General features: G+C 42.6%; 1 protein-coding gene across 1 annotated transcript in view; it reads right to left on the reverse strand.

Moving 5' to 3' along the window:
* The window catches only part of SLC35D1 (solute carrier family 35 member D1), a 53,551-nt gene extending 37,507 nt beyond the window's left edge, over nt 1–16,044 (reverse strand). Inside the window, exons 1-7 of the mRNA XM_072649784.1 lie at nt 15,610–16,044; nt 14,495–14,528; nt 14,314–14,400; nt 13,629–13,696; nt 10,532–10,603; nt 7,759–7,827; nt 5,395–5,497 (exon numbers count right to left, since the gene is read on the reverse strand). Coding sequence (XP_072505885.1) covers nt 5,395–5,497; nt 7,759–7,827; nt 10,532–10,603; nt 13,629–13,696; nt 14,314–14,400; nt 14,495–14,528; nt 15,610–15,812 — 636 coding nt within the window. The 5' untranslated portion in view covers nt 15,813–16,044. The remainder of the gene's footprint in view (nt 1–5,394; nt 5,498–7,758; nt 7,828–10,531; nt 10,604–13,628; nt 13,697–14,313; nt 14,401–14,494; nt 14,529–15,609) is intronic.
* Nucleotides 16,045–23,891: the final 7,847 nt, after the last annotated feature.

Below are 23,891 nucleotides of genomic sequence, written 5' to 3' on the forward strand. Positions count from 1 at the left end.
ATATTTTTAAAAAATTCATACATGAAGGATTAAAATTAAATTTTAATCTGGGGCTAATAAAAAATAAAAAACTAACTTTACCCATCCAAGTTCATGGACACCCTGAAATCTATTCACAATCTATCAACTCATTTTGGGGTCCACTGACCCCACATTAAGGACTGACCCCTACTCTAAAAGATTCCTGATAAATGAAATGAGCTAGAGATTCACATAAGAATGCTCCAGGTAATAAGTTTACTCCTTTAAGCATCAACATTTTGACCTTAAATGAAGGGTCCTGAGAGTTCTCTGAATGACCCCGGGGTACCTTTCTGATCAAGGATGACTGTACAGAACGGTAACACAGTGATGCTCTCAGAACCAACTGAAGTGGGAACGACTTTGCCCCTAAACTGAATGACCCCAAACTGTTGTGATTCTGTGAGTCTTTATGTCTGATCTAAAGAGGCAGCATGGGCAGATGGAAGGGAAGTCAGCCTCAGAACCAGAAAGGCCTGAGTTCAAGTCCCAGCTCTGACACACACAGGCTAGGAGACCCTGGATAAGTCACTCTTAGCATCCCAGGCAACCAAAAGTGCAGAGCTAGTGCCAACCTGTATTGGCAGGGGGGGTTTTCTCACCTTGTAATTACCTAGATCAATGAAATCACAGGCCATCCCTATTTCTATCTCTGATTTTATAGTATACTGGTCTCTGTTCTCCCTGAAAGGTTAATAAACCTTGCTGATGTCAGGGTGCCTGCAAGCACCCTCTTCACCCACTCCGGACCTCATACCTTACTGATCCACTATTTCTAACATCTTGGAGGCTCAGAAAACAGGAAATCAACAATAAGAGATAGAAATAGAAATCCCATTTAAAGCTACAGTAGATGTCATAAAATATCTGGGAGTCTACCTGCCAAAACAAACCCAGGGATTATATGAAAATAATTATAACACTTTTCACGCAAATAAAGTCAGACCTAAGTAAGTAGAAAAACATCAGTTCCTCATGAGTAGGCAGAGCCAATATAATAAAAATGACAATTCTACCTAAATTAATTTACTTATTCAGTGCCATACCAACCAAACTACCAGATAATCTGAAAGAACAAAAGGTCTAGAATATCAAGAGAACTAATGAAAACAAATGCTACGGAGGGTAGACCAGTGGAATAGGTTAGGTACTCAAGAATGAATATAGTAATCTACTGTATGATAAACCCAAGGACTCCAGCTTCTGGGATAAGAACTCACTGTTTGACAAAAATTGCTGGGAAAACTGGATAACAGTGTGGTGGAAACTGGGCATAGACCAATGCCTGACACCGTACACAAGAATAAAGTCCAAATGGGTACATAATCTAAGAATAAAGACTGATACTATAAACAAATTAATGGAGCAAGGAACAGTGTGTATTTGTCAGATTTATGGAGAATGGAGACCAAATTTTTGACCAAACAAATGATAAAGAACATTATGAAGTGTGAGATGGATAATTTTGATTACAATAAATTGAAAAGTTTTTGCACAAACAAACCCAAGAATTTTTGCAACTGGTGTCTGTGACAAAGGTCTCATTTCTAAAATATATAGAAAACTGAGTCAAATTTACAAGAATACAAGCCATTCCCCAATTGATAAATGGTCAAAGGATATGAACAGGCAGTTTTCAGAGGAAGAAATTAAAGCTATCTATAGTCATATGAAAAAATGCTCTCAATCACTATTAGATAGATGCAAATCAAAACCACTCTGAGGTACCACATCACACCTATCAGACTGGCTAAAATGACAAAACAGGAAGATGATAAAAGTTGGAGAAGTTGTGGAAGAGCTGGAACACTGTTTCATTGTTGGTGGAGCTGTGGTCTGATCTAGTCAGAGAGCAATTTGGAACTATGCCCAAAGGGCTACAAAAATGTGCATACCCTTTGACCCAACAATACCACTTCTAGGACTGTACCCCAAAGAGATCATAAAAATGGGAAAGGATCCCACATGTACAAAAGTATTTATAGCAACTCTCTTTGTGGTGGCTAAAAACTGGAAATCAGGGGGATACCCATCAATTGGGGAAAGACTGAACAAGTTGTGGTATATGAATGTAATGGAATACTATTGTGCTATAAGAAACAATGAACAGGAAGACTTCAGAGAGGCCTGGAAAGACTTATATGAACTGATGCTGAGTGAAAGGAGCAGAACCAGGAGAACTTTGTACACAGTAACAACCACAGTGTGTGAGGAATTTTTCTGTTAGACTCAGTCCTCCATAGCAATGCAAGGACCTAAAAAATTTCCAGTGGACTGTTCAGGCAAAATGCCTTCCACATCCAGAGAAAGAACTATAGAATTTGATCACAGAATGAAGCAGACTATTTTCTTTTGTGTTATGTTATGTTTTGTTTTGTTTTATGGTTTCTCCCATTCACTTCAATTCTTCTGTTTAGCATGACTAAGGTGAAAATGTATTTAATAGGAAAGTATGTGTAGAATCCATATAAGATTGCATGCCGTCTAGGGGAGGGAGTGGGGAAGGAGGGGAAAAAATGGAAGATATGTGGAAGTGATTGTAGAACACTGAAAACAAATAAAATAATTAAAGAAAAAAGAAAACAGGAACCCTCCTGTTTGGGAATTTTATCTGAAATGAAAGTAAACAGGTCTAAGGGAATCTCCTACTAATTAATTAAACTGTAAACATTGCATGGATTTCAAGGTATCTCTTTCAGCTTAAAAAAAAATTCAAATGAGATAATACACAACATTTTCTCTGTCTCTGTCACTGTCTCTCTGTCTCTCTGTCTCTCTGTCTCTCTGTCTCTCTCTCTCTCTCTCTCTCTCTCTATATATATATATACATACATGTATATAGGCGCACACACACACACATATACTTTGTCAACTAATTTGTTGTTCAGTCTTTTTTTGGTCAAGTCCAACTCTTTGTGACCCTATTTGAGGTTTTCTTTACAAAAATACCGGAGTGATTTTGTTATTTTCTTCTCCAGTTCGTTTTACAGATGAGGAAGATGAAGCAAACAAGGTTAGGTGACTTGCCCAGGGTCCCACAGTTAGTAAATATCTGAGGCTAAATATGAACTCAGCTCTTTCTGACTCCAGGCTCAGTACTCTATCCACTGTGCCACCAATGGCATGTCTACTGTAAGAATAATTCCAGATAGCTATGCTTGCTTGAGAAGTGAAAGGTTTACATTCAGTTCTTTTCTACCATTGATGACAGAAAAGATCAAAACACATCTTGTAGTCACCTTTCCTGAGTTCTCACCTTCTCCCCATTCTTTTAGGTAGTAAAAAAAATAAAATCAAATTTTATTCTCCTGCCATCAAAATGCAAATATCATGTATCTTCCTGACCCCAAGTACAGAGCACTGTCCACCATATCTTAATGCTCCTTAGAATGGTCAATAATAGGTCCCTGAGGAGCAAACTTCCTCTCTAGTGACAGACTGCAACCCTTCTGCTTCTTAGTAGATTTGTCTTGAGGTTGCCTGAGGTTCCAAGCGGTTGAGTGACTTGTCTGTGGGCACAGCTGGTAAGGTTCAGGGATAGGATTTGCACCCAGGACATCTTGATCTTAATCAATCAATCAACATTATTAAGTTCCTACTATGTGCCAGGCACTGAGGATGCAAAAAGGGTCAAAAGGCCGTCCCTGCCCTCAAGGAGAACTCACTCTAATGGGAGAGACAATACCCAAGCAAATATGTACAAAGCAAGCTGTGTCCAGGCTAAATAAGAAATAATTAGCAGAGGGGAGGCATTAGGTCATGCATGGGCCTTAATTAGACCAAAGCATGTTGTCTGTAGGAATCTCCATCCTAATTATCCCAGCACACCATTCTCACTCTGTACGGAATCAAAATCAGAATCTTCCCCCAAGTCTTCATATCTATACTTTGAGCTGGTGGCTGCTGGGTATCCCATACATCCTGTGTGGGATCTGGGTCAGGAAACCTGATGCCTAGCCTAGGAATGCCACTCTTGATGCTCAGGAGTGTTTTCTTTGGCTTCCAGTGGCAGGACCACAGAGCTTCCTCTATTCTGCCTCCTCCTCCCACTAACCTTTAAGACCTCCCAAGACTCTCACCCCTTTCACCAGCTCTTCTTTCACCTCTCAACTTCTCCAAAAGCTCTTTCCTTTCTGCACCCACTCCCCCTCAGTTTCCTCATCTGTAAAATGGAGCATTTGGGTTAAATCGCCCCTGTAGCTGCTTCTAGCTAGGGAATGATGATCCTGCCATCTCTCGGTTTCTACAGTAACCATGAAGGTCTGAATAGCTGGAGATAATGGAGTATGATGCATGGAAAGAGCAGAAGGTTTGAGCTCAGAGGGCTTGGGTTCAAATTCCCATTCTCCTGCTTGTTTCCCTGGGCAAGTCACTTAGCCTCAATTTTCATATCTGTAACAAGAGGGTAAACGAGATGGGTGGCTGGATGGGACAATGGATAGTCCTTCAATAAGTAAGACTCAAGAGTTTGAATCTTACTTTAGCTGTATGACACTGAGCAAGTTATTTATCCTGCCTCATTTTTCTCATCTGTAAAATGGGATGATAAGAGCAGTTATCTTACAATGCTGGTGTGAATGAAGATCAAATGAGATACGGGATATAGGAAGTACTTTGCAAACGTTAAAGAGCTATATAAATGTTAGCTATTAGTACTGTTATTGAGGATGAAGAGGAGGAGGAAGGGAGGAAGGGGAGGAGGGGAAAGAGAACAGAGAGGAGGAAGAGGGGGAAGGAAAGAAGGAAGAGAAGGGGAGGAGGAAAAAGATGATGACCTCTAAGGTTCTTCTAGCTTTAAGTCTCCTATCCGATGATGCTATGACCCACAGAGTCCTGAACCTTTCTGGTTTCACCAACCTCATATTTCCCCTCATCGGCTCTAAACAAGGGGCCACATGGAATAGAAGGACAAGGAGCTGGCCTGGATCCAGGCCCTGTCTCTGACATATCACGACTATGTGATCCTGGGCAAGTTACTTCATGTCTCCCTGATCCCGTTAACTCTCCAAGCCTCTCAGTTTCAGAAGAGGAACTGAAAAGCAGTGGAAACAGAAAGATTATTTCTCATCTGGGACTTGCATATATCAGTAAAATCAGAGGAGCAAACTCAGTCACCTCTATCCTTCTCTGAACCCAACCCAATCCCACCAACAAGCATTTATTAAGCACCTAGGGTATACCAGGTATTATTCTCAGTACCAGGAAATACAAAGACAAAATGAAGATATCCCTGTCCTACATTCAATTCAGCCAGTGAAGACCCCCTCCTGTGCCAAGCTGCGCCCTCACCCCCCCCCCAACTTTGCCCAATGCCCCACATGAATGTCCAGTGTTAGTGAATCCCTCTCAAAGGGGCCTCGGGGCACTACCAACCTTGGAATCAAGTTTCTGCTTCACGTATGCGCCATTGGCAGCTGTCAGGACATCATTCACCAGGATGAAAACATACCCTTCCAAGTCAAAGGCCAGGTCAGAGCTGAAAACATAAACAGCACCTTAGCAGGTAGGGCCTTCTCAGGCCCTATTTAACTTGCTCCATATTTAACGTGCCTGGAGTTTGGGCCTCAGAATCATCATAGAAGTGGTGGCACTCATACAACACTTAGTAAGTTTCTAAAGTTAGGCCACGAGGTGGTGCAGGGGACAGCAGGTGGGCTGCAGGAAGGAAGCTCTGAGTTCAAATCCAACCCCAGACACTTCCTAGTCATGTGACCCTAGGTAAGTCAAATCACTCTGTTTGCCTCAGTTCTCTCATCTGTAATATGAACTGGAGAAGGAAATAGCACACTACTCCAGGATCTTTGCCAAAAAAAAAAAAAAAACAAAACCCAAATGGGGCCATAAAAAGTTGACCATGACTAAAATGGCTGAACAACCACAAAAGTTCTTTGAACACCTTCTGCCACTTGATCCTGAAAACTACCCTGGGAAGCAGATGCTGTTATCATCCCCATGTTACAGATGAGGAGACTGAGGCCGAAAGAAGTACCAGTTCACAAAGGCCCCACAGAAGGTAAATATCTCAGGCAGAACCAGAACCAGATTCCCTTCCTCTACTTTCAGCCCTCGCTCCATTATGATTCGATTAACTAGAATTTATCAAGCAAATAGTATGTGTCAGGATGTGACTGTACTGGATGCTGGGGGTCCAAGAACAAAGGTGAAATGATCTCTGACCACCAAGAACTTAACGTTCTCTCTTTTAAATTTACTTTTTTATTTGCATAGAGACTATTACAAGAAATCTATGAACTCTATTATAGACAGCTTGGCTTGGGAGCATTCATTCGAATGGGAGAACAACATATGTGTACACAGGTGAATATGTATGTACATCAGTCAATCAAGCTATAAACCTTTATTAAGTGCCAACTATATGCCAGGCACTGTACTCAACACTGGGGATACAGGGACAAAATCCAGTGCCTGCCCTCAAGGAGCTTACCATTTGCAAGGAGGAGACAACATACAAACAGCTCTGTGCAAAGCAAGCTACATACAGAATAAACAAGGAATTAGCAGAGGGAAAGCACTGGAACTAAGAGGGTTGGGGAAGGCTTCCTTTAGAAGGTGAGATTTTAGCTGGGTCTTAAAGGGAGCCAGGCCAGGGACATCACACACACACACACACACACACACACACACACACACACACACACACACACACACACACACACACAGCAGATAAAAACCATGATGAAAGGTGAGAAGCAGTGCATTTGAAAAGACCTCCTCCAGAAGGGGACACCTGAGAAGGATCTGGAAAAAAATCAGGTATTTCAAGAGGTGGAGGCTCATTCCATCCATAGGACACAGCCAGTTCAAAGGCATGGAGATTGGAGATCTGAGTGTGAGGAACAGCATGAAGTCCAGGGTTGCTGGATATGCTGTCTCTATATGTAAAAACTCTATGGCACTTGTCATACTCACCCTCACCCTTACCATTGAGCTTCAAGGAGGCTCAGGGAGGTAATACATGGGAGGGCAAGGAGGGAAAAGAAGAGAGGAAGCATTTGTATGGGACCTACTGTGTGCCAGGCACTGTGCTAAGTGCTTTTTACAAATCTTATCAGTCCATGAAAGACAGTTCCATCAGGTCAGATTGTAGCATTAATAATCGCACACATACAAATGTGTTTCGTTCATTTTTAATGTTCCCATTTCTGTAATTCACACTTTCTTCCCATATTTATAAACTACATTTCTATGCCAATGGGAAGTGGGTGAACTGCGGTGATACACAGAATCCAGTAGGTGTAGTTAGGAGAATCACCATGAATTTATTGAAATAGAAGAAAATGCTTTGGATTACTGATTCCGAGCAAACTAGAGACTTTAAGGGCCATGAAATCCAACCCCCTTATTTTGCAGATGAGGAAACTGAGGCTTAGAGAGTGTAACTGACTTGCCTGAATTCAAACTTGCTGGAATTCAAACCCAGGTCCTCGAACTCTCAATCAGGACACTGCCTCTAGAAGCTCACAGAGCCTTGAGGCAAGTCAATCTGAATGTTTTATGGATCTCAAAGCATTCAGGAAGATTTAGTCTTTGGAAAATAGTTGGTGTGTTGTACTTTACAAAAACAGGATTCTCCTCCCTCTGAAAAATGGCAAGAAGTCTTTTGTCCAGAGATAATTTCTACGTGCTAAACTCCAGAACTCAGCCCAGTGCCTGGCTTATAGTAGGCACTTAATAATTGATTGATTGATTGATAGTCCAAGGACTAGAAAACCTTACCTAGCAGCTACAAATGCTCCAATGATCATCGCAAAAACGGTCATCTTAATGCCCCAAGAAAAGGTCTTCCTAGAAATTTTAAAAAAAAGTTGTGGTTATATTTCCAAGATACTTATATTATTTCTTAATATAGGCATATATGCAGTTATATATACATAAAATGACATCTTTATTTCAATATAATTGGTTTTCTTTGTAATCCTATTTTATGCATTTAGAAGTATGATTCTTTGAAGGGGTCCAGAGGCTTCACCAGCCCACCAAAAAGGCATCCAGGAAACAAAAAAGATTAAAAACTCTGCTCTGCAACTTCCCAGATCTGTTTCACTGTGATGCAATAATTACTACCCACTACCTCCTGCTACCTAACCCCATCCCAGCCCCATGCCTTCCCTTAGCAGACCCACTTAGCAAAGACAATTGCTACTGATGGCCTGAAAAATGACTGGTGGGCAAGTGTCTCTGATAAAGCTCTTATTTTTCAAATAAATAGAGAACTGAGCCAAATTTATAAAAATACAAGTCATTCCCTGAGTGATAAATGCTCAAAGAATATGAACAGGCAGTTTTCAGACAAAGAAATCAGAGCTATCTATAGGCATATAAAAACGCCCTAAATTACTATTGATGAAAGGAATGCAAATTAAAACAACCCACACCTATCAGATTGGCTAATATGACAAAAAAGGAAAATGATAAATATTAGAGGGGATATGGGAAAACTGGAACACTAATGCACTGTTGGTGGAGTTGTAAACTGATCCAACTATCCTGGAGAACAATTGGGAACTGTGCCCAAAGGTCTATAAAACCGTGCATACAATTTAGTTTATAAAAATTCAGTTGGCATACTATTTTTCTAGAACACAGCACATGCACAAAAAAAAAAAAAAATAGTATACCTTGCTCTAGCCTCCCCAAATGTAGTAAGTCCAAACAGGATTCTAGGATCAGGGATTTAGAACTGGGAGATCCCAGCAGGGTCTTCATCAAACAATGTTGCTTTTACTGTGTACAATGTTCTCCTGCTCTATACCCCAAAGACAGAAAAAAGGGGGGCAGGGAAAAAGAACCTGTTTGCACAACAATATTTATAACCCCTCTTTTTATGATGGCTAAGAATTGGAAAACAAAGAGATGTCCATCAACTGAGGAATGGCTAAACAAGCTATAGTATATGATTATAATGGAATGTTATTGTGTTATTAAGAAATGACAAACATGATGATTTCAGAAAAACCTGAAAGACTTATATGAACTGATGCAGAACGAAGTGAAGAGAACCTGGAGAACGCTGTACACAGCAATAGCAACACTGTGTGATGAAGACCCTGCTGGGATCTCCCAGTTCTAAATCCCTGATCCTAGAATCCTGTTTGGACTTGCTACATTTCGGGAGGCTAGAGCAAGGTATACTATTCTTTTTGTGCATGTGCTGTGTTCTAGAAAAATAGTATGCCGACTGAACTTTTATAAACTAAATAGTTTTATGTATTTACTTACTACTTACTAAATTATTTTTATATATTTATCTATTCACTTATTTGATGCTCCTGAGTGGGCCAGGTATTTAAAGACATTCTGGGGCAAATCCTTTAGCAACATGAATTCTTCTTCTAATACAAACACCTGAGTTGTCCTCTCCCTTATTTTTCTGAAAGGAAGGAGTTCAGATGTCTGAATATTAAATGTTCTTAAAATGGGATGCAGTGACAAAGGGACAAGGCTAAAATCACATTTTTAAGAAAAGAAGCCAGGTCATAAAAATTAAATCAGAATATGACCTTGTCTTTACCTGGCAATTGTTTCTGGAAAGTAGCTCCTGTTTTCAATCCTAAATTTATTGCCTTTTCCCAATAGCAATGGCTCTGAATGCCTAAACCAGAGGGCCTCATCTTTTTTTGGTCTCAAGAGCCCCTTATACTGTTAAAAACTTACCGAAGACTCCAAAAAACTTTTGTATATGCAGGTTATAGATCTGTAAATATTTATCACATTAGACATTAAACCTGATCATTTCAAAAAATATTTATCAATTCATTTAAAAAAATAATAAATTCATTAAATGTTAATGTACTTTTTTATGAAAAATAACTATGTTTTTCAAGGAAAAAAATTAGTAAGAAGAGTGGCATTGTTTTACATATTTTTGCAAATCTTTTTAATGTCTAGTTTAAGAGAGGACAGCTGGATTCTCTTATCTGCTTCTGCCTTCAATCTATTGCAATATGTTGTTTCGGGTGAAGAATATGAAAATCTGTCCTCATGGATATGTAATTAGAAAGGGCAGCTTTCTTGAATATGCCTATTTTAATATAACGTCTGATATCATTTTGAAAATTGTTTTGACCTGGATCCCTAAGGGACCTCAGAGGACCTCTACTTTGAAATCACGGGTCTAAAGCATAGCATGAGCTAAGCAAAAGAAGAAGGAAATACACTACTAATACTTTACACATACTACAGCAATTGCCAGGAAAAGATAAGTTTAGATACTCATCTTCTACACTGATATGACATTAACGTTTTCAGAGCAGAGATGATAAAATACGCTTCCCTGCTGAATGCTGTATACACTGTCTAACGTGGGTGCTGTTAGGTTGTTTTTAACTGTTTTCCTTTGTAACAAAGGGGAGGAGGACTTTCTTTGTAGCAAGGTTGGCAGATTGGAGTGAGTGTTGGGAAAAGTCTGGGCTGTGAGAAGCAAATGGCTTCAATAAAATTTGCAAAAGACTTAAGACACAAGAAAAGATACATTAGAACTGTAACTTACTTGAGTAATACTCCTTCGGCAATCATTGTAAACAAAATGGAGAACCTTCTCAAGACTGTAAACATCGGCAAACTGTAAAGGAAAAGCCACAAGGCAAAATAAAGGTGATGCTTTTCTTGTATGACAAAAGGCAAATGATCCTCTGGTTCTGCTAAGCTGGCTGGTTCCTTCCATATTGGCAATCTCAACCCAACTGACCCACCCAATGTACCCACCTGAGTACTGCTCCCTAACCACCCCATCTTCACCTAAAATATGAAAATTAACCAATTTAATATCCAATCTTCTGGTCATTATTTTAATTATCTGTTTATTCAGTGACTCATGTTCGTCCCTTTACTTCCATCTATCCTTCCAGGCACCAACTTAAATACCACCTCCTTTGTCATAGCAGAGAGAGTGTTGGACTTGGGAGATGGGAAGACAAGTTTGAATCCTAACTTAGATACACTGGGCAAATTACTTTCAACCTCAGTCTCCTCATTTGTAAAATGGGGGTAATCCTAGCAGCCACCTCTCAAGGTTGTTGTGAAGATCAAAGAGATAATCTGTTAAGTGCTTTGCAAAAAAACATGCTCTTATTATTTTTCTGTAAAGTATTACGTAAATGTGGTCACAGGGAGGATGATGCAGCCTTTTTGAATTCTCTCTTGGTCAAGTATAAGCAGCCCTAAGACCTAAGACTCCCAGAGCCCTGCTTACACTTCTCTAACACCCAACATTTCTCCCATCCCTTTGTGTACTTTTGAAAAGCCAAATCTCATTTCCTCCCCTAGACATCAAGCTTCTGGAAGGAAGGGGCCAAGGTATTTGGGGACTTCGTCTCTGTCTATCCAACTATCTTTATAAACAGTCAGCGCTCAGGAGAAATTTCTGTGTGCAGGCCTATCTTTGTAGCCGTCCTCAATCTATCTCTATGGAAACACCACCAATACTAGATTCGAACTCAGAAAACCAAGTCTCTTCATTTTCATCAGCTTTGTTTCTAGAAAAGAAGGGGATTAGACTGGATGAATTCTGAGGTCCCTTCCAACTCTAGATCTATGACTTGGGTTCGAATCCTAGCTCTGCTATTCACTGAGCTGTTGTTCAGTCATGTCCGACTCTTCATGACCCCATTTGGGGTTTTCTTGGCAAGGATACTGGAGTGGTTTGTCATTTCCTTCTCCGGTTCATTTTACAGAAGACGAAACTGAGGCAACAGGGTTAAGTGACTTGCCCAGGGTCACCCAGCTAGTAAGTGAAGCCAGATTTGAAAACAGGAGGAGAAGTCTTCCTGACTCCAGGCCTGGCACTCTATCCACTGTCCCAATTTACCCTTGGACAAATTATTTCACCTCTCTTGGCCTCTTTTCCTCATCTCTGCGACTCCTACATCCATGATGCCAAGTCCCTTTACCTCTCTTTACCTCAGTTTCTCCTTCAGCAGTTTGAGAAACATGATTAAACTTGTCAAATATGGGCCCACGCCCAAGTACAGCGCAAACCAGATTAAAATGTGCCTGGGAAATATTTTACAAAATTCATAAAAATATAGTAAACATAAGTAACGTTAATATGTGGTTTTCTGAATCAATTTGTACCCACAGCATCATATTTCTTGCTTTCTCAGTGATTAGGGGAGGACTGAAGGGTGAGAAATTGGAACTGAAAATACAAATATTTTTTAAAAATTACCTACTCTATGCACGTATAGGGATCCTTTCTCCATGAGTTTGACACTAATGATCTACATGGTGTATAAAGTCCCTTCCAGGTCTGAATCTACAAAGACAGCTTTCTGCCATAATAATCTGGCTTCCATGGTCATCATCTCCAATACCTCCTCCTTCCAAGCAGCCTGAGACATGTCATTTTCTCACATCGTCACTTCTGCCCAAGACAAGGTCAAGGGAGGATGCCAATGATCTGCCACAGCGAGATGTAGCCTTTGTCACAGGCCTCTTTCAAGGGGTATTCTTTATACTTGAATCTTTAAAAACCACACAGACCCCTTTCAGTCAGAGGAGCGGGTAGTGGGTGTGGCAGGCCTAAGGGGGAACAGGGATACTCTTTCTTCACCAAGGAGGACAAGGTGCCTTTGCCAACTGACTGACAGTAAGTTGTAAGTCAGCAATTAGATATTTATACTGGGGCTTTGCATGAGTCCATTTAAATCCTCATATGGTGGGAGAGGAAGGGAGGAGGGGAGAACAAAGTTAGTCTTCACCAGCCTCTCCCCAAATGTTATTTTTATACACTGATACAAGCACTCCAAAGCAAAATGTCTGCTCTAAATAACCTTCATAAGAATGAAATGGAAAATGTCTCAACTGCATTATCCCTGTACTTTGAGCACCTACTCCTTCCCTAAGGCAGCCTTCAGCTCAGTGGAAAGAGCATTGATTCCATAACATTAACAATTAAAACATCTAGCATTTATATACAGCCAGTGATGTGCCAGGTCTGTTTTAAGGGCTTTATAAATCTTATCTCATTTGATCCTCACAACAACCCCAGAAGGTAGGTGCTATTGTTATCCCCATTTTACATATGAGGAAAGTAAGGCAGAGGTTAAGCTCAGAGTTACTCAGCTAATAAGTGTCTGAGGTTGAATTTCAACTCAAGTCTTTCTGATTTCAGGCCCAGCACTAGTTCAAATATCACCTTCTTTTGTGACTTTGGGAAAGTAACCTTGTCTCCCTGGGCCTCAGTTTCCTGATCTATAAATAAAGGGGTTGGACTATATAGCCTTTGAAATTTGTCAGCTCTAATTCTAGGACATTCTTATGCCTCCGTTTCCTCATCTGTAATGTGAGGGAGTTGAATCAGATGGCTCTATGGGCTCTTCCATGCCTCAATTTCCACTTCTTCAGAAGGAGGAGGTTTGTCTGTAGATGGCCTCTGGGGTCCCAAAGCTCTATCGTTATGATCTATGATCAAGTCGACCCTTTCTTGTGATCTTTGCATGTGAAAAAATAACCAAGAAATCTTTTTTTAAATAATGGTGCCTCCAAGAACCATCCAGTCTTGCTTCCACCATGATGCCCTCCACTGCCCCACAGTCATACACTATATTAATCTCCCTGGGAAAACAGAGGAGAACATTCAGTCATACTTCAGTTTCTTCGTACTGAACAGTCCTGTGATTTGGTTCCCAAAATACAGTAGAGGTAGTGGAAATGTCTAGAAAAGAAGGTCAAAGGGAAAACAACACTCAATCAGTAAAGATAGCTCATTTGTTTATGAGATCAGCCTCTTTCAGCTTGGTCCCAGAGGTGAGTGTGCATACGTAATTCCAGCTTCCTCCCACCCCCAGTCACCAAATCAATGCCAAGCCTCCCCCAGCTCTGTGCTACCTCCAAGAAAAGGTAGAGAATTGCAAAATGGTAAAATATACAAAGAACCCTCAACCTCATCACTTGTCTAAAATACAATTTGTGCTTGTATGTAAAGAGAAAATAGGATGCTATTCCATCTTAATAAGGAAACAGAAAAAGGCAGAATTAAGAAAATTGAGGCTATAACAAAGGCATACAATATCTGATCATCTGGCTAGAGGAACTTAAAAACGGATTGCCCTCCCTGATAAAAAAAAAAAGAATTAATTAAAAACAGAACCAAACTTCTCAAAAAAGAAAACTTGATTCCTTTTTGAAATGCTATTAAATAAATCCTTCACCTTGATTAAAACCGACTTTAAATTAGGATGTGTTCAAAGCTGACTGTTTTCAGTTTGTAAAGAAGAGATAGAGAGGAACAATGGTTCAAGACGACTCTTCATTCATTGACGGTTCATTTACCTTCCGAGGTATATTTCTGTCAAAGTCAGGAAACTTTACTACCCTGAGCACCTTTCCCACCCAGAGGACGATCACGGTCGCCAGCATCTGTTCAAAGAACAAATATTCACTGTTGAACAAGAAAGACCTATCCAGGATTTGAAACACTACAAATCACTTAATTCTTGAGATTCCAACTAACCTGGCCAAGTCCAACACATAGCGAGGATGGAAATCTATGCAGATGGTAGGGAAGAGAAGGAAAAAAAACAGGTCAGCAAGCTAACAGCACCATTTGGAAGCATTCGAATTACAACGGAGATCCAGGATCATTATAAGCCAAAGGAGATGTTTTGCCCTTCAGCAAAGGACAAACATTGAATTTCCTGCTGAAACACTTGCCTGGGCCAAGGGGCAAAGCAACCACCCCGACTTGGTAGCTTTGGGTGGCAACCTGCCTGGGCTTGTGTGGTTGCAATGTCTGTTGGTGCCCTCAGGAAGTTGAGATATACCACTACTAGCTTAGCGCTTTCCCAGCCTCAGTAAAAATACCCGCCTAAGTCCAGGAAACAAGATTAAAATCATTGAAAAAATAATCTACTAAAGCAACCACGGTCACATAGTGATTGCACCTTGTGAAGGCAAAGACGAGCTGGAGAAAGAATGGCCGGGTTGTTGTGGTTGGATCTGGTTGTCGTTGGTGGCCCTTCTAAGCCTTCTGGACTTCCATGTCCATTTCAATCAGCCCTTCCCACGGCCGGGCAGACAGAATGTTCAGTAGCAAGTTTGCCCAGTAGTAGGTAACTGGTCACTTTCACTGCCATTGATCAGTGGTTTCCCGTTTAAAGGGCTCTGCAGAGAAAGCCACGGGGGAGGATCTTTCCCAAATCGTTACAAATTAAAATTTCACTCCTTACTCCTCCCTACCCCTCGCCCCCAACTCCACCTCTCTTAAAGAAACTCAGGCCCGGGGGATGAGGTGACATTTGCAGAGCAGCAGCCAAGGGGAGTTAGGGTTGCCCCGTGCCCACACACGCCCGCGCACACACGGGCACCAGCAAACACAACTCGGAGATGCCATGGCAGACGGAATGCAGAGGAGGGGATGGGCGGCCGCCGGCTGCTGCCGCTGCTTGGGCAGAGGCGGGTCCAGGCAGCGCACGAGTTAAGGCACCATCCCCTGGCCTGGCTCCGGCTGAACTTTGTTAATCTTCAACTTTGGCAGCGGCGGCGCAAAGTCCACGGCTCCCGCCCGCCCGCCGCCCGCTGCCCGCCCGCCCCGCCGCTCCAGCCGGCCTCCGCCCGGCTGCTGGCTACCTGTAGCTGGTGAGCACGCTCTTGTTAACCACGACGATGAGAAAGGAGCTCACGCCGTAAAAGCCGGCGGCCAGCAGCTTCAGGAACAGGGTCAGCGTTTCGGCCGACGCCATCCCCAGCTCCTCCTCATCTCTGGCAGTGGAGGAGCGAGCGGGGGCTTCTCCTTTAACCCGAGCATGCTGACGTCTATGAACTTCCGCCATGGCTGGGGCTGCTGCCGCTGCCGCTGCTCTGGCTAATGCAGCTGCTGCTGCTGCCGCCGCCGCTGCTGCTGCTGCAGAGACCGCGGCGCCGGAGAGGCAGGCAGAGGAGGGGAGGCAAAGGCACCTCCGCTGGGAGGCGCGCGCTCCTGGGCGGGCCAGGAGGGTGGGAGAGAGGGGAGGGGCAGGGGAGAGGGAGCCGGGGAGGAGGAGCAGGGGAGGAGGAGGGAGGAGGAAGAGAAGGAGGAGGAGGGGCGGGGACGGACGCGCTCCAGCCCGGCGGCCAGCTCCGCCCCCGGCTCTCCAGCCCGGGCAGGCCAGAGACCAGGCGCTGCGCTCGGGAGGGGGGGCACCTGGGCGCCCCAGCCGGGACTGGCCCCCGCTCCATCGCGGCCCCTCTTCGGTCAAGGTGCAACCGTTCATTTTCAGAGAGACGGCTGGGGGGGGGGGGGGGTGCGGAAGGGAGGAGAAGGAGGGGGCGCCTCTGGACCAATCTCCGACGGGAAGCTAACCCTGGAGAAGGAAGGATAGGAAGTTGATGATTGGAGCGCACTCGCTCACCGTTCTGCATCCCTCCTCCTCCTCCTCCCTCCTCCTCTCTCCTTGGGTAGAAGGGAGGGGCATTAGAGGCCTTCTCGTCGAAATCCCTCAATCAATTAACAAGCATTTAGCAAGCACTTGCTAGGTGCAAATCCTTGCTTTGTAGACAAGGAAACTGAAGGCCGGAGAGTGTCAGAGCTGGAGTTTGAAACAAGTCCCACCTTCTGCAGGAAGTCCTCCCCATTCCTCCTTGAATCGAAGTGCCTTCTCACAGAACATCTCCAATTTAGCCTGCCTATGGCTTTTTTTGTGTACATAGTAGTATTGTCTTCCCCTTGGATTGTAAGGCACTGACTGTGCCTTCCTCTATATCCTCAGTCTTAGCATAGTACCTGGCACATAGCAAGTGCTTCCTTAATGTTTGTTGATTATTTTATTGGATTGAACACTTTTATTAGAACTCCCTGGGTCTCAGTTTCTGTCATTGTAAAAAGGAAGGGATTTCATTCTGTCTCCAGATCAAGGCTTCTGTGATGCTGTCCCCTCCCTGCCAGGCTCAAGCACTTTAATTCCGAAAGACTGGCAACTATGAAGTGCCTACTGGGTGTCAGACCATGTGTTAAGCTATTGATATGCAAAGAAAAAAGTAAAATAAGACCTTAACAGAGAAACAGCAGGTTGTGAGCCAGTGATGTTCAAACCAAGCAGAGAGAGATCCATGCTGGACAAAATTGGCTTAGAAAACCACAAATTAACATAATCTCTGTTGAACTGTATTTTTAGGTATTATGTTAAACATTTCCCAACTGCATTTTAATCTGGCTCTGGAAACACTGACCAAGTCTGACATCTCTTGTATAGTAGACTTGGCTATGATCTGGAGTCTGAAGAGTTGGGTTCAAATCCTGCCTCAAAATGCTTACTAGCTATATGATCCTGGGCAAGTCACCTGAACTCTGTGCCTCCATTTCCTCACCTATAAAAGACGATCGAAGTTTGCTTCTAAGGATCCTTCTATCTCTTGAACTATGAGATGTTTGTCCATATATACAATGTTTATACAAAGCTGATAAAAGTAAGCTTGGAAGGAAAGCTATGAGAAATTCATGTGGATGTTGCTTAACCTGTCAGGCAGCCAGAAAGTTTAAGGTTCCCTGGGGGAGGGGGAGCTCCTGTACCTAAAAACCAAAGCCCTAAGTTCAGTAATCAACAACTTATACTCCTATCAGGAATCAGTCTGCCTAAAAGGGGACAAACTACATATGAAAGAAAGTAACTAGATGTTACCTTTTAAGGAGGCCTCTCTAAAATCAGACTTACATTCTTGCTGGGAGATAATATGAACATATACAGTATAAGTATATAAAATAGATACAAGGTAATTTGGAGGAGAGCACTAGTCAGTGGGGGAATTCAATAAAGGCTTCAGGGAAGAAGATGGTAGGTACCAAATAAAGTCAGAAAGACCTGAGTTCAAATCCAGCTTCAAACATTTACTAGTTGCGTGATCCTGAGCAAATCACAGAACCTCTCTTTGCCTCAGTTTCCTAATCTGAAAATCAGATAATAATAGCACCTACCTCCCAAAATTGGTGTGGGGGTAAAATATTTGTAAAGTACTTTGTACACTTTTGCCAGGCCTAGAGGCCTGAGGGCTACCCGAGTCTTACCTTACCTCTATCACAGGTCTTCGGTTGGCCAAACCGGATAAACGTATGAGAGAAGAGACTTTCCGGAGTCGAACAAGGGTTAAGCTTTTATTCAGGGTCCTGGTTACAAGTGCAGGGGGAATTCTTCCTTAGGAGGGAGCGAGGAATCTCCCAAGGAGGCAAAGATCTTATAATAAGAGACTGGAAGCAGAAGTGTAAGTGGGGAGAGAGGGGGAGGGGAGAGCGAAGAGAGGAAAAACGGAGCCTTCTGTCCTGTAACGACCCCTCCCAAGCTAAGAGCGCCTTCAGGCTTTCCTGATCCTAATTAAGCTCTCCGGCCGCATAGTTTGCACCTGAATACCGTGCCTGTTAGATAACAATAGGTGTGCCCAGATCCGGGGCAGTCTAGAGGGGGATGCTCCTCCCATCACGTTTCTCACGGGAAGAGGCAGAAATACACGAGATTGCTCGGTCTCACTCCTCGATTCCCTGGTGTTTATGGGGGGCCTCATGAGAACTCTAAGATTTAGAAGTTCCCACCTTTACCCACCCGAGACTGTCCACATGGAATTGAGCTTCCATCCCCAGCACACTTTAAAGTGTTATATAAATGCTAGCTATTAATTTTTTTTATTGTTATTGAATGGATCCTTAAAGAAAATGAGAGATTTTAAAAAGTAGAGGTGAGGAATGAGTATTTTTCCAAGCATGGGGACAGTTGCTACAAAGGCATAGAGAGGGAGATCAGTACCATGTATGGAGAACAATTTGTTTGAACTCTAGTGCCATGAAAGGAAGTGATGTTTAATAAGGCTAGAAAAGTAGGTTGGGGTTCATTGTGATGGACTTTAAATGCCAAACACTCAACCCTAGAAGTGATGGGAGCCATTGCAATTCAGTGAATAGAGTGTGGGTGGATCTGCTCTTTAGGAAGATCATTTTGGCAGCTGTGTGAAGGGTGGCATAGAGTGAGGTCCAAAGTACAGAGAGCAATGGGAAGGCTGTTGTGATTACCCAGGTCAGAGATGAGGGAGGCAGAAGCAAGGGTGGAGGCTATGGGAGTGCAGAGAAGGAAACATGCTCAAAGTGGGATGTAGGTACAATAAATAGTCAAGATCTGGCCATTGGTTGCATATGTGGGATGAAGGATGAGGATGACCCCGAGATTCTAGAAATGGGCTGCCAGGAAAGATGATGGTACTCTCAATAGAAACAGGGGAGTTTGGAAGAAGGGGGAGTTGTGGGAAAGATAATGCTTTCTGTTTTGAACATGTTGAATCTGGGATGAATGTGAGAAATAATTCATTTGGACCCCTCCTCTATTCTTATCAGTTTGGTATATTAAATAAATTATATAACGATAGATAGGTTCTTATAGTGGGTCTCAAACTTTAATGTAATGTTCAATGCTTGTTCACCAAGTTATGAGGTTCACTTGGGCAGCCACAAGAATGCTGACAAAGCTATCTCCGTCTTGTTTTTCTCAAATCCCGTGTCCAAACCCAGCATGGGTGGGATGCCTTGGGAAGTCCCCCAATGTTTTTGTATCTCTGAACCATTTTGTCTTATCCAAAACAAGCAGGTGACCAGTTGATGACTGTTTAGTCAGTGGAGGTGCCCCATAGTTCACTGAACCTGTGACTACCCCCCCCCCCCGCCTTGTTAAATGTGTCATTTGGGGCCCTCAAGAGCAATGCCTATCAACCAATGAAATTCTGTATTTCACTGTCTCTTTTGCATATTTGGAAACTCTAAAAACAAGGCCCTGGAAGAAGAGGACATCTCAAATTGTGAGGAAGATCTGAGGTCCACTTCAATAGAGGGGACCATGGAACCTTTAATAAAGTGCCATTGGCTCTGAGCTCTGTCTTGGTCTCTTTTATTGTAGGTTGGACAACGTTAATCCTCACACATGCACCTGTGTAAATGCTCATTAGGTATATTATAGTAGGGATTCTTTTAAGTAATTAATTATAATGATGATAAGTAGCAGCTGCTATGTTTCAGGCACTGTACTAAGCATTGGTTCTACAATAGTAATAATAGTTAACATTTATAAAGAGCCTACTATATGCTAGCACTTTACAAATAGTATCTCCTTTGGTCCTCACAACAACCCTGGGAAGTAGGTGCTATTATTTTTCCCATTTTACATATGGGGAACCTGAAGTAACAGAAGTTAAGTGACATGCCCAGGATCACACAGCTGGTAAGTATCTGAAACTGAATTTGAACTCAGGTCTCCCTGACTCTAGGGCCGGCACCCTGTTTACTGCTCTTCTTGGCTTTCTCTGTCAGGTATAAGTTAGACTAGAGGTTCTTTCAAACTCAAATTATGTAATCATGAATTGAATGATCCAGCCTAGGTCTGACCATAGGAGGAGAAGTCTTGGCCAGTTGATCCAAAGGAAAGAGTATTAGTTTTGTAGTAACAGAACTTGAGTTCCAATCCTGGCTCAGCTACCTTCTCCCTATATCACCCTGGGCAAGTCACCCTGGGCCTCTGTTTCCTCAATTTTTTGTGACAGGTTACAGAATATATTGTTGTAAGAAACCTCGGCGATCTGGTCCAACTCAGACTCCAAAGAAATCCCACAAGGACCAGGAACCTCCTGCCTCCAGAGGCAGTATATTCTACCTTGGACAGCACTCATCATTACATTTGTTGTTCAGTTATGTCTGATTTTGTGATGCCTTTTGGGGTTTTGTTGGCAAAGATACTGGCATGATTTGTCATTTCCTTCTCCATGTAATTTTACAGATGAGGAAACTGAGGCAAACAGGGTTAAGTGACTTACCCAGGGTCACATAGCTACTAAGTGTCTGAAATAGGATTAGAACTCAGGTCTTCCTGACTACTGGCTTGGTGTTCTATCCACTCTGCCACCTAGCTGCCGCTCATTGTTACATATCAATATAATATCAAAAACCACTCGTTGTTCCTGGTTCTACCCTTTGGGACCAAGGAGAACAAGGCTAATCCCTCCTTAAAGCTGCCAGGTCCTCTCCTGAGTCTTCACTTCTCCAGGTTAATCAGTCCCACTTCCCTCAGCCCATCCTCAAATATCATGGAACAAAAGCTCTCACATTCCTGGTTATGCCTCTCTGGACATCGTGCAACCAACCAGCGTCCTTACTTCAGAACTTAACCAAAGTCATCTAGATGAGGATTAACAAAAAATAGAGTCTAGGGTCAATTACCAACTCAACTGGATAGAGAGATGATCTCAAAGTCAGGAAAACCTGGGATTCAGTTCTGCCACTGATCTATTTGGCCTGTGTGACCCTAGTCTAGTCCCTTAACCTTTCACCATCCTTGGTTGCTGTGAGAAAGTACCAGCTGATGATCTGTACTATACATGTAGGTGTTTAATCAATGCCTATTGAATTTAAAGGGAAATAAAAAGGAAATTAAAAGGACCTGGGTTCAAATTCTATACAATTCTATAGAAGCATTTAGTAAGCACCTACTATGTGCAAGGCATTTCACTAGGCACTTTATAAATACTATCTCATTTGATCCTCACAACAATAGTGGGAATAGACCCTACTATTATCTCCATTTTACAGCTGAGAAAACTGAGGCAGACCAAGGTGAAGTGATTTGTCCAAGGTCACACAATGAGTGTCTGGGGCAGTATTTGAGCTCCTCTGTCCACTAGCTGTCATCTGGAAGGACTTGAAATGGCCCAAGGCCAGCTTCCTTCAGACAGGCCCTTAAGGATGCTTCACAACTCACCACTTTGGTTGAGTCCCTCCCTCTCTCGTTCCCTACAGGAGCCTTCCCAAGCCCCCTGTCACTCTGGCCTTCGTTCATGGTATACCATTATGACACTGATTTAGGGCTGGAAAGGACCTCCAAGGTCACATAGTTTAACTTCTTCATTTGACAGATGTGAAAACTCAAGCCAAGAGAGGTTGAGGAACTTAACCCAAAGTCACTCAGGCTAGATGGCCCAATCAATAAAGCACCAGACCTGGAGTCAATTAGACCTCAGTTCAAACCTGGCCTCACACAGTTACCAGCTGTGGCCCCGAACAAGTGGTTTACCCTTTCTGGCTCTCAGTTTCCTCATCTACAAAAAGGGAGATGGCCTCTGAGATCCCACCCATTTCAAAATCTATGATTCTCTGTCATCCAGGGGTAGGCCAGCTAGTCTGGAGTCATGAAGGAAAACACACAAAATGATGCTGGAAACATTGGTAGAAGGAGCCAGCCTGGGAAAGGCTTTAAATAGAAGTAAGGCTAGGGAGTTTATGTTTAATCATGGAGGAAAGAAAGAGCTGCTGGAGGCTACTGGGCATGGTAGTTGTATGGCCTGATGTCCCACTTATGATGGATAGGAGAAGACCAGAGACAGAGAGGTCATGTTGGAGGCTCTCTCCAGACAAGGAGCAATCTGGCCATGAAACAGCATATTGGCTATTGGGAGTGGAGAGAAGGGGACTTCTTGTCCCAAGCAATGCCAGTCATGAGAACTGCCTCAAGACCTAGGAATGATTTCATTGTGGTCCAGCCCCTTTCATCTATCTAAGGGGCCCCAGCTAAACAGCAGCATTAAGCTTTTCTTCTGGGGAGAGGAGGAGGCTTCCATTTGCAAATTCCATTTTCCTCATTCTGAAACTAATTCAACTTCTATTTCTGTCCTGATTCTCCTGCTTTAGCCTGCTTTGTATGGCTCCAGCTACCCACAGATAAGAGGCCAGTTCCAATCCAGTTGACTTTATATACATTCATACATATGTGTGTATAATACACACACACATATACATATACACATAAATACACACATGGCAGGAAGTGTGGAATAAGCTTATTTTTGCAATCACAGATAAATAGAAGAAAAGGTCAGAGATATCAGGGAAGATAGAGAGAAAATGTTTTAAAATTGAATTGAACTGAAAAACAAGAGTTAAAAAAGAGAGGAAAACAGTAGGAGAAAAGATCAGGTAAGAGGAAGGCATAAGAAGCAAATTAATCATCAGAGGCATAGATTATGAAAAGCAGACTTTTCTAAAGCATATGTAAATGAAGACAGAAACTGGCTATATTTTTCTCTTTTTTCTGCATAGAAGTTTTGTATTCTTCCATCTGGATTAAACTAATTATTGACTGTACTTAAGTGTATCAATCAGCATATAAATGCAGATTCTTTGGCGATGATAAGCCTTTTGTATTACTTGTTCAACCAGTATTTTTATTTCTGTTTCTCACTCTTAATGACATGCTCAGACAACAATGAGAAAGCAATGGTTACAGTTCTTTAAAATAAAAGGGGAGGGGAGGCTAGCACGGGACATTAATACAGCAACAGCAAAAAACTGGCTTTTTAAGTATTTGCTTTGAATACCTCGGAGTGCATTCCCAGTTATTTGATCAAAATTTATTTTTCCAACTTTTATTATGAACTCACTTGATCCTTCCATCCCAGCTAATGATGATCCTTGTTTTCTCTGCCCTTTGAGCCAAACACCTTGAAAAGGCCTTCTACAGAAGGGTCCCCACTGCTTTCCCTCACTCTCTTCTCAAACCCTTATAATCTGCTCTCTTCGGTTATTTCTTAGTTACCAAATCAAGTGGCCTTTCTCAAGCCTCCTTTTCCTGGACCTCTCTGCAGCTTTGGTCACCATTTATCCCTCCTCCTTAATCACTGTAGGTTTTTAGGACACCAGTCTCTTCTGGTTTTCCTCCTACTTATGTGACTTGTTTTCTCTGTCTCCTCTGCTGGATCCTCCTCCAGATTATGCCTCTAACCATTGGCATTCTTCGGGGTTCTGTCCCTCAGGGTTCTGTGCTGGGTCTTTTTCTCTTCTCCCTCTATGCTATTTCACCTGGTGATCTCATCAGTTTCCATGAATTCAATGACTATTTTCTATGCCAGTGATCCTCAGA

This window comes from Notamacropus eugenii, chromosome 2 (genome assembly GCF_028372415.1).
Source record: "Notamacropus eugenii isolate mMacEug1 chromosome 2, mMacEug1.pri_v2, whole genome shotgun sequence".
NCBI classification, from domain to species: domain Eukaryota; kingdom Metazoa; phylum Chordata; class Mammalia; order Diprotodontia; family Macropodidae; genus Notamacropus; species Notamacropus eugenii.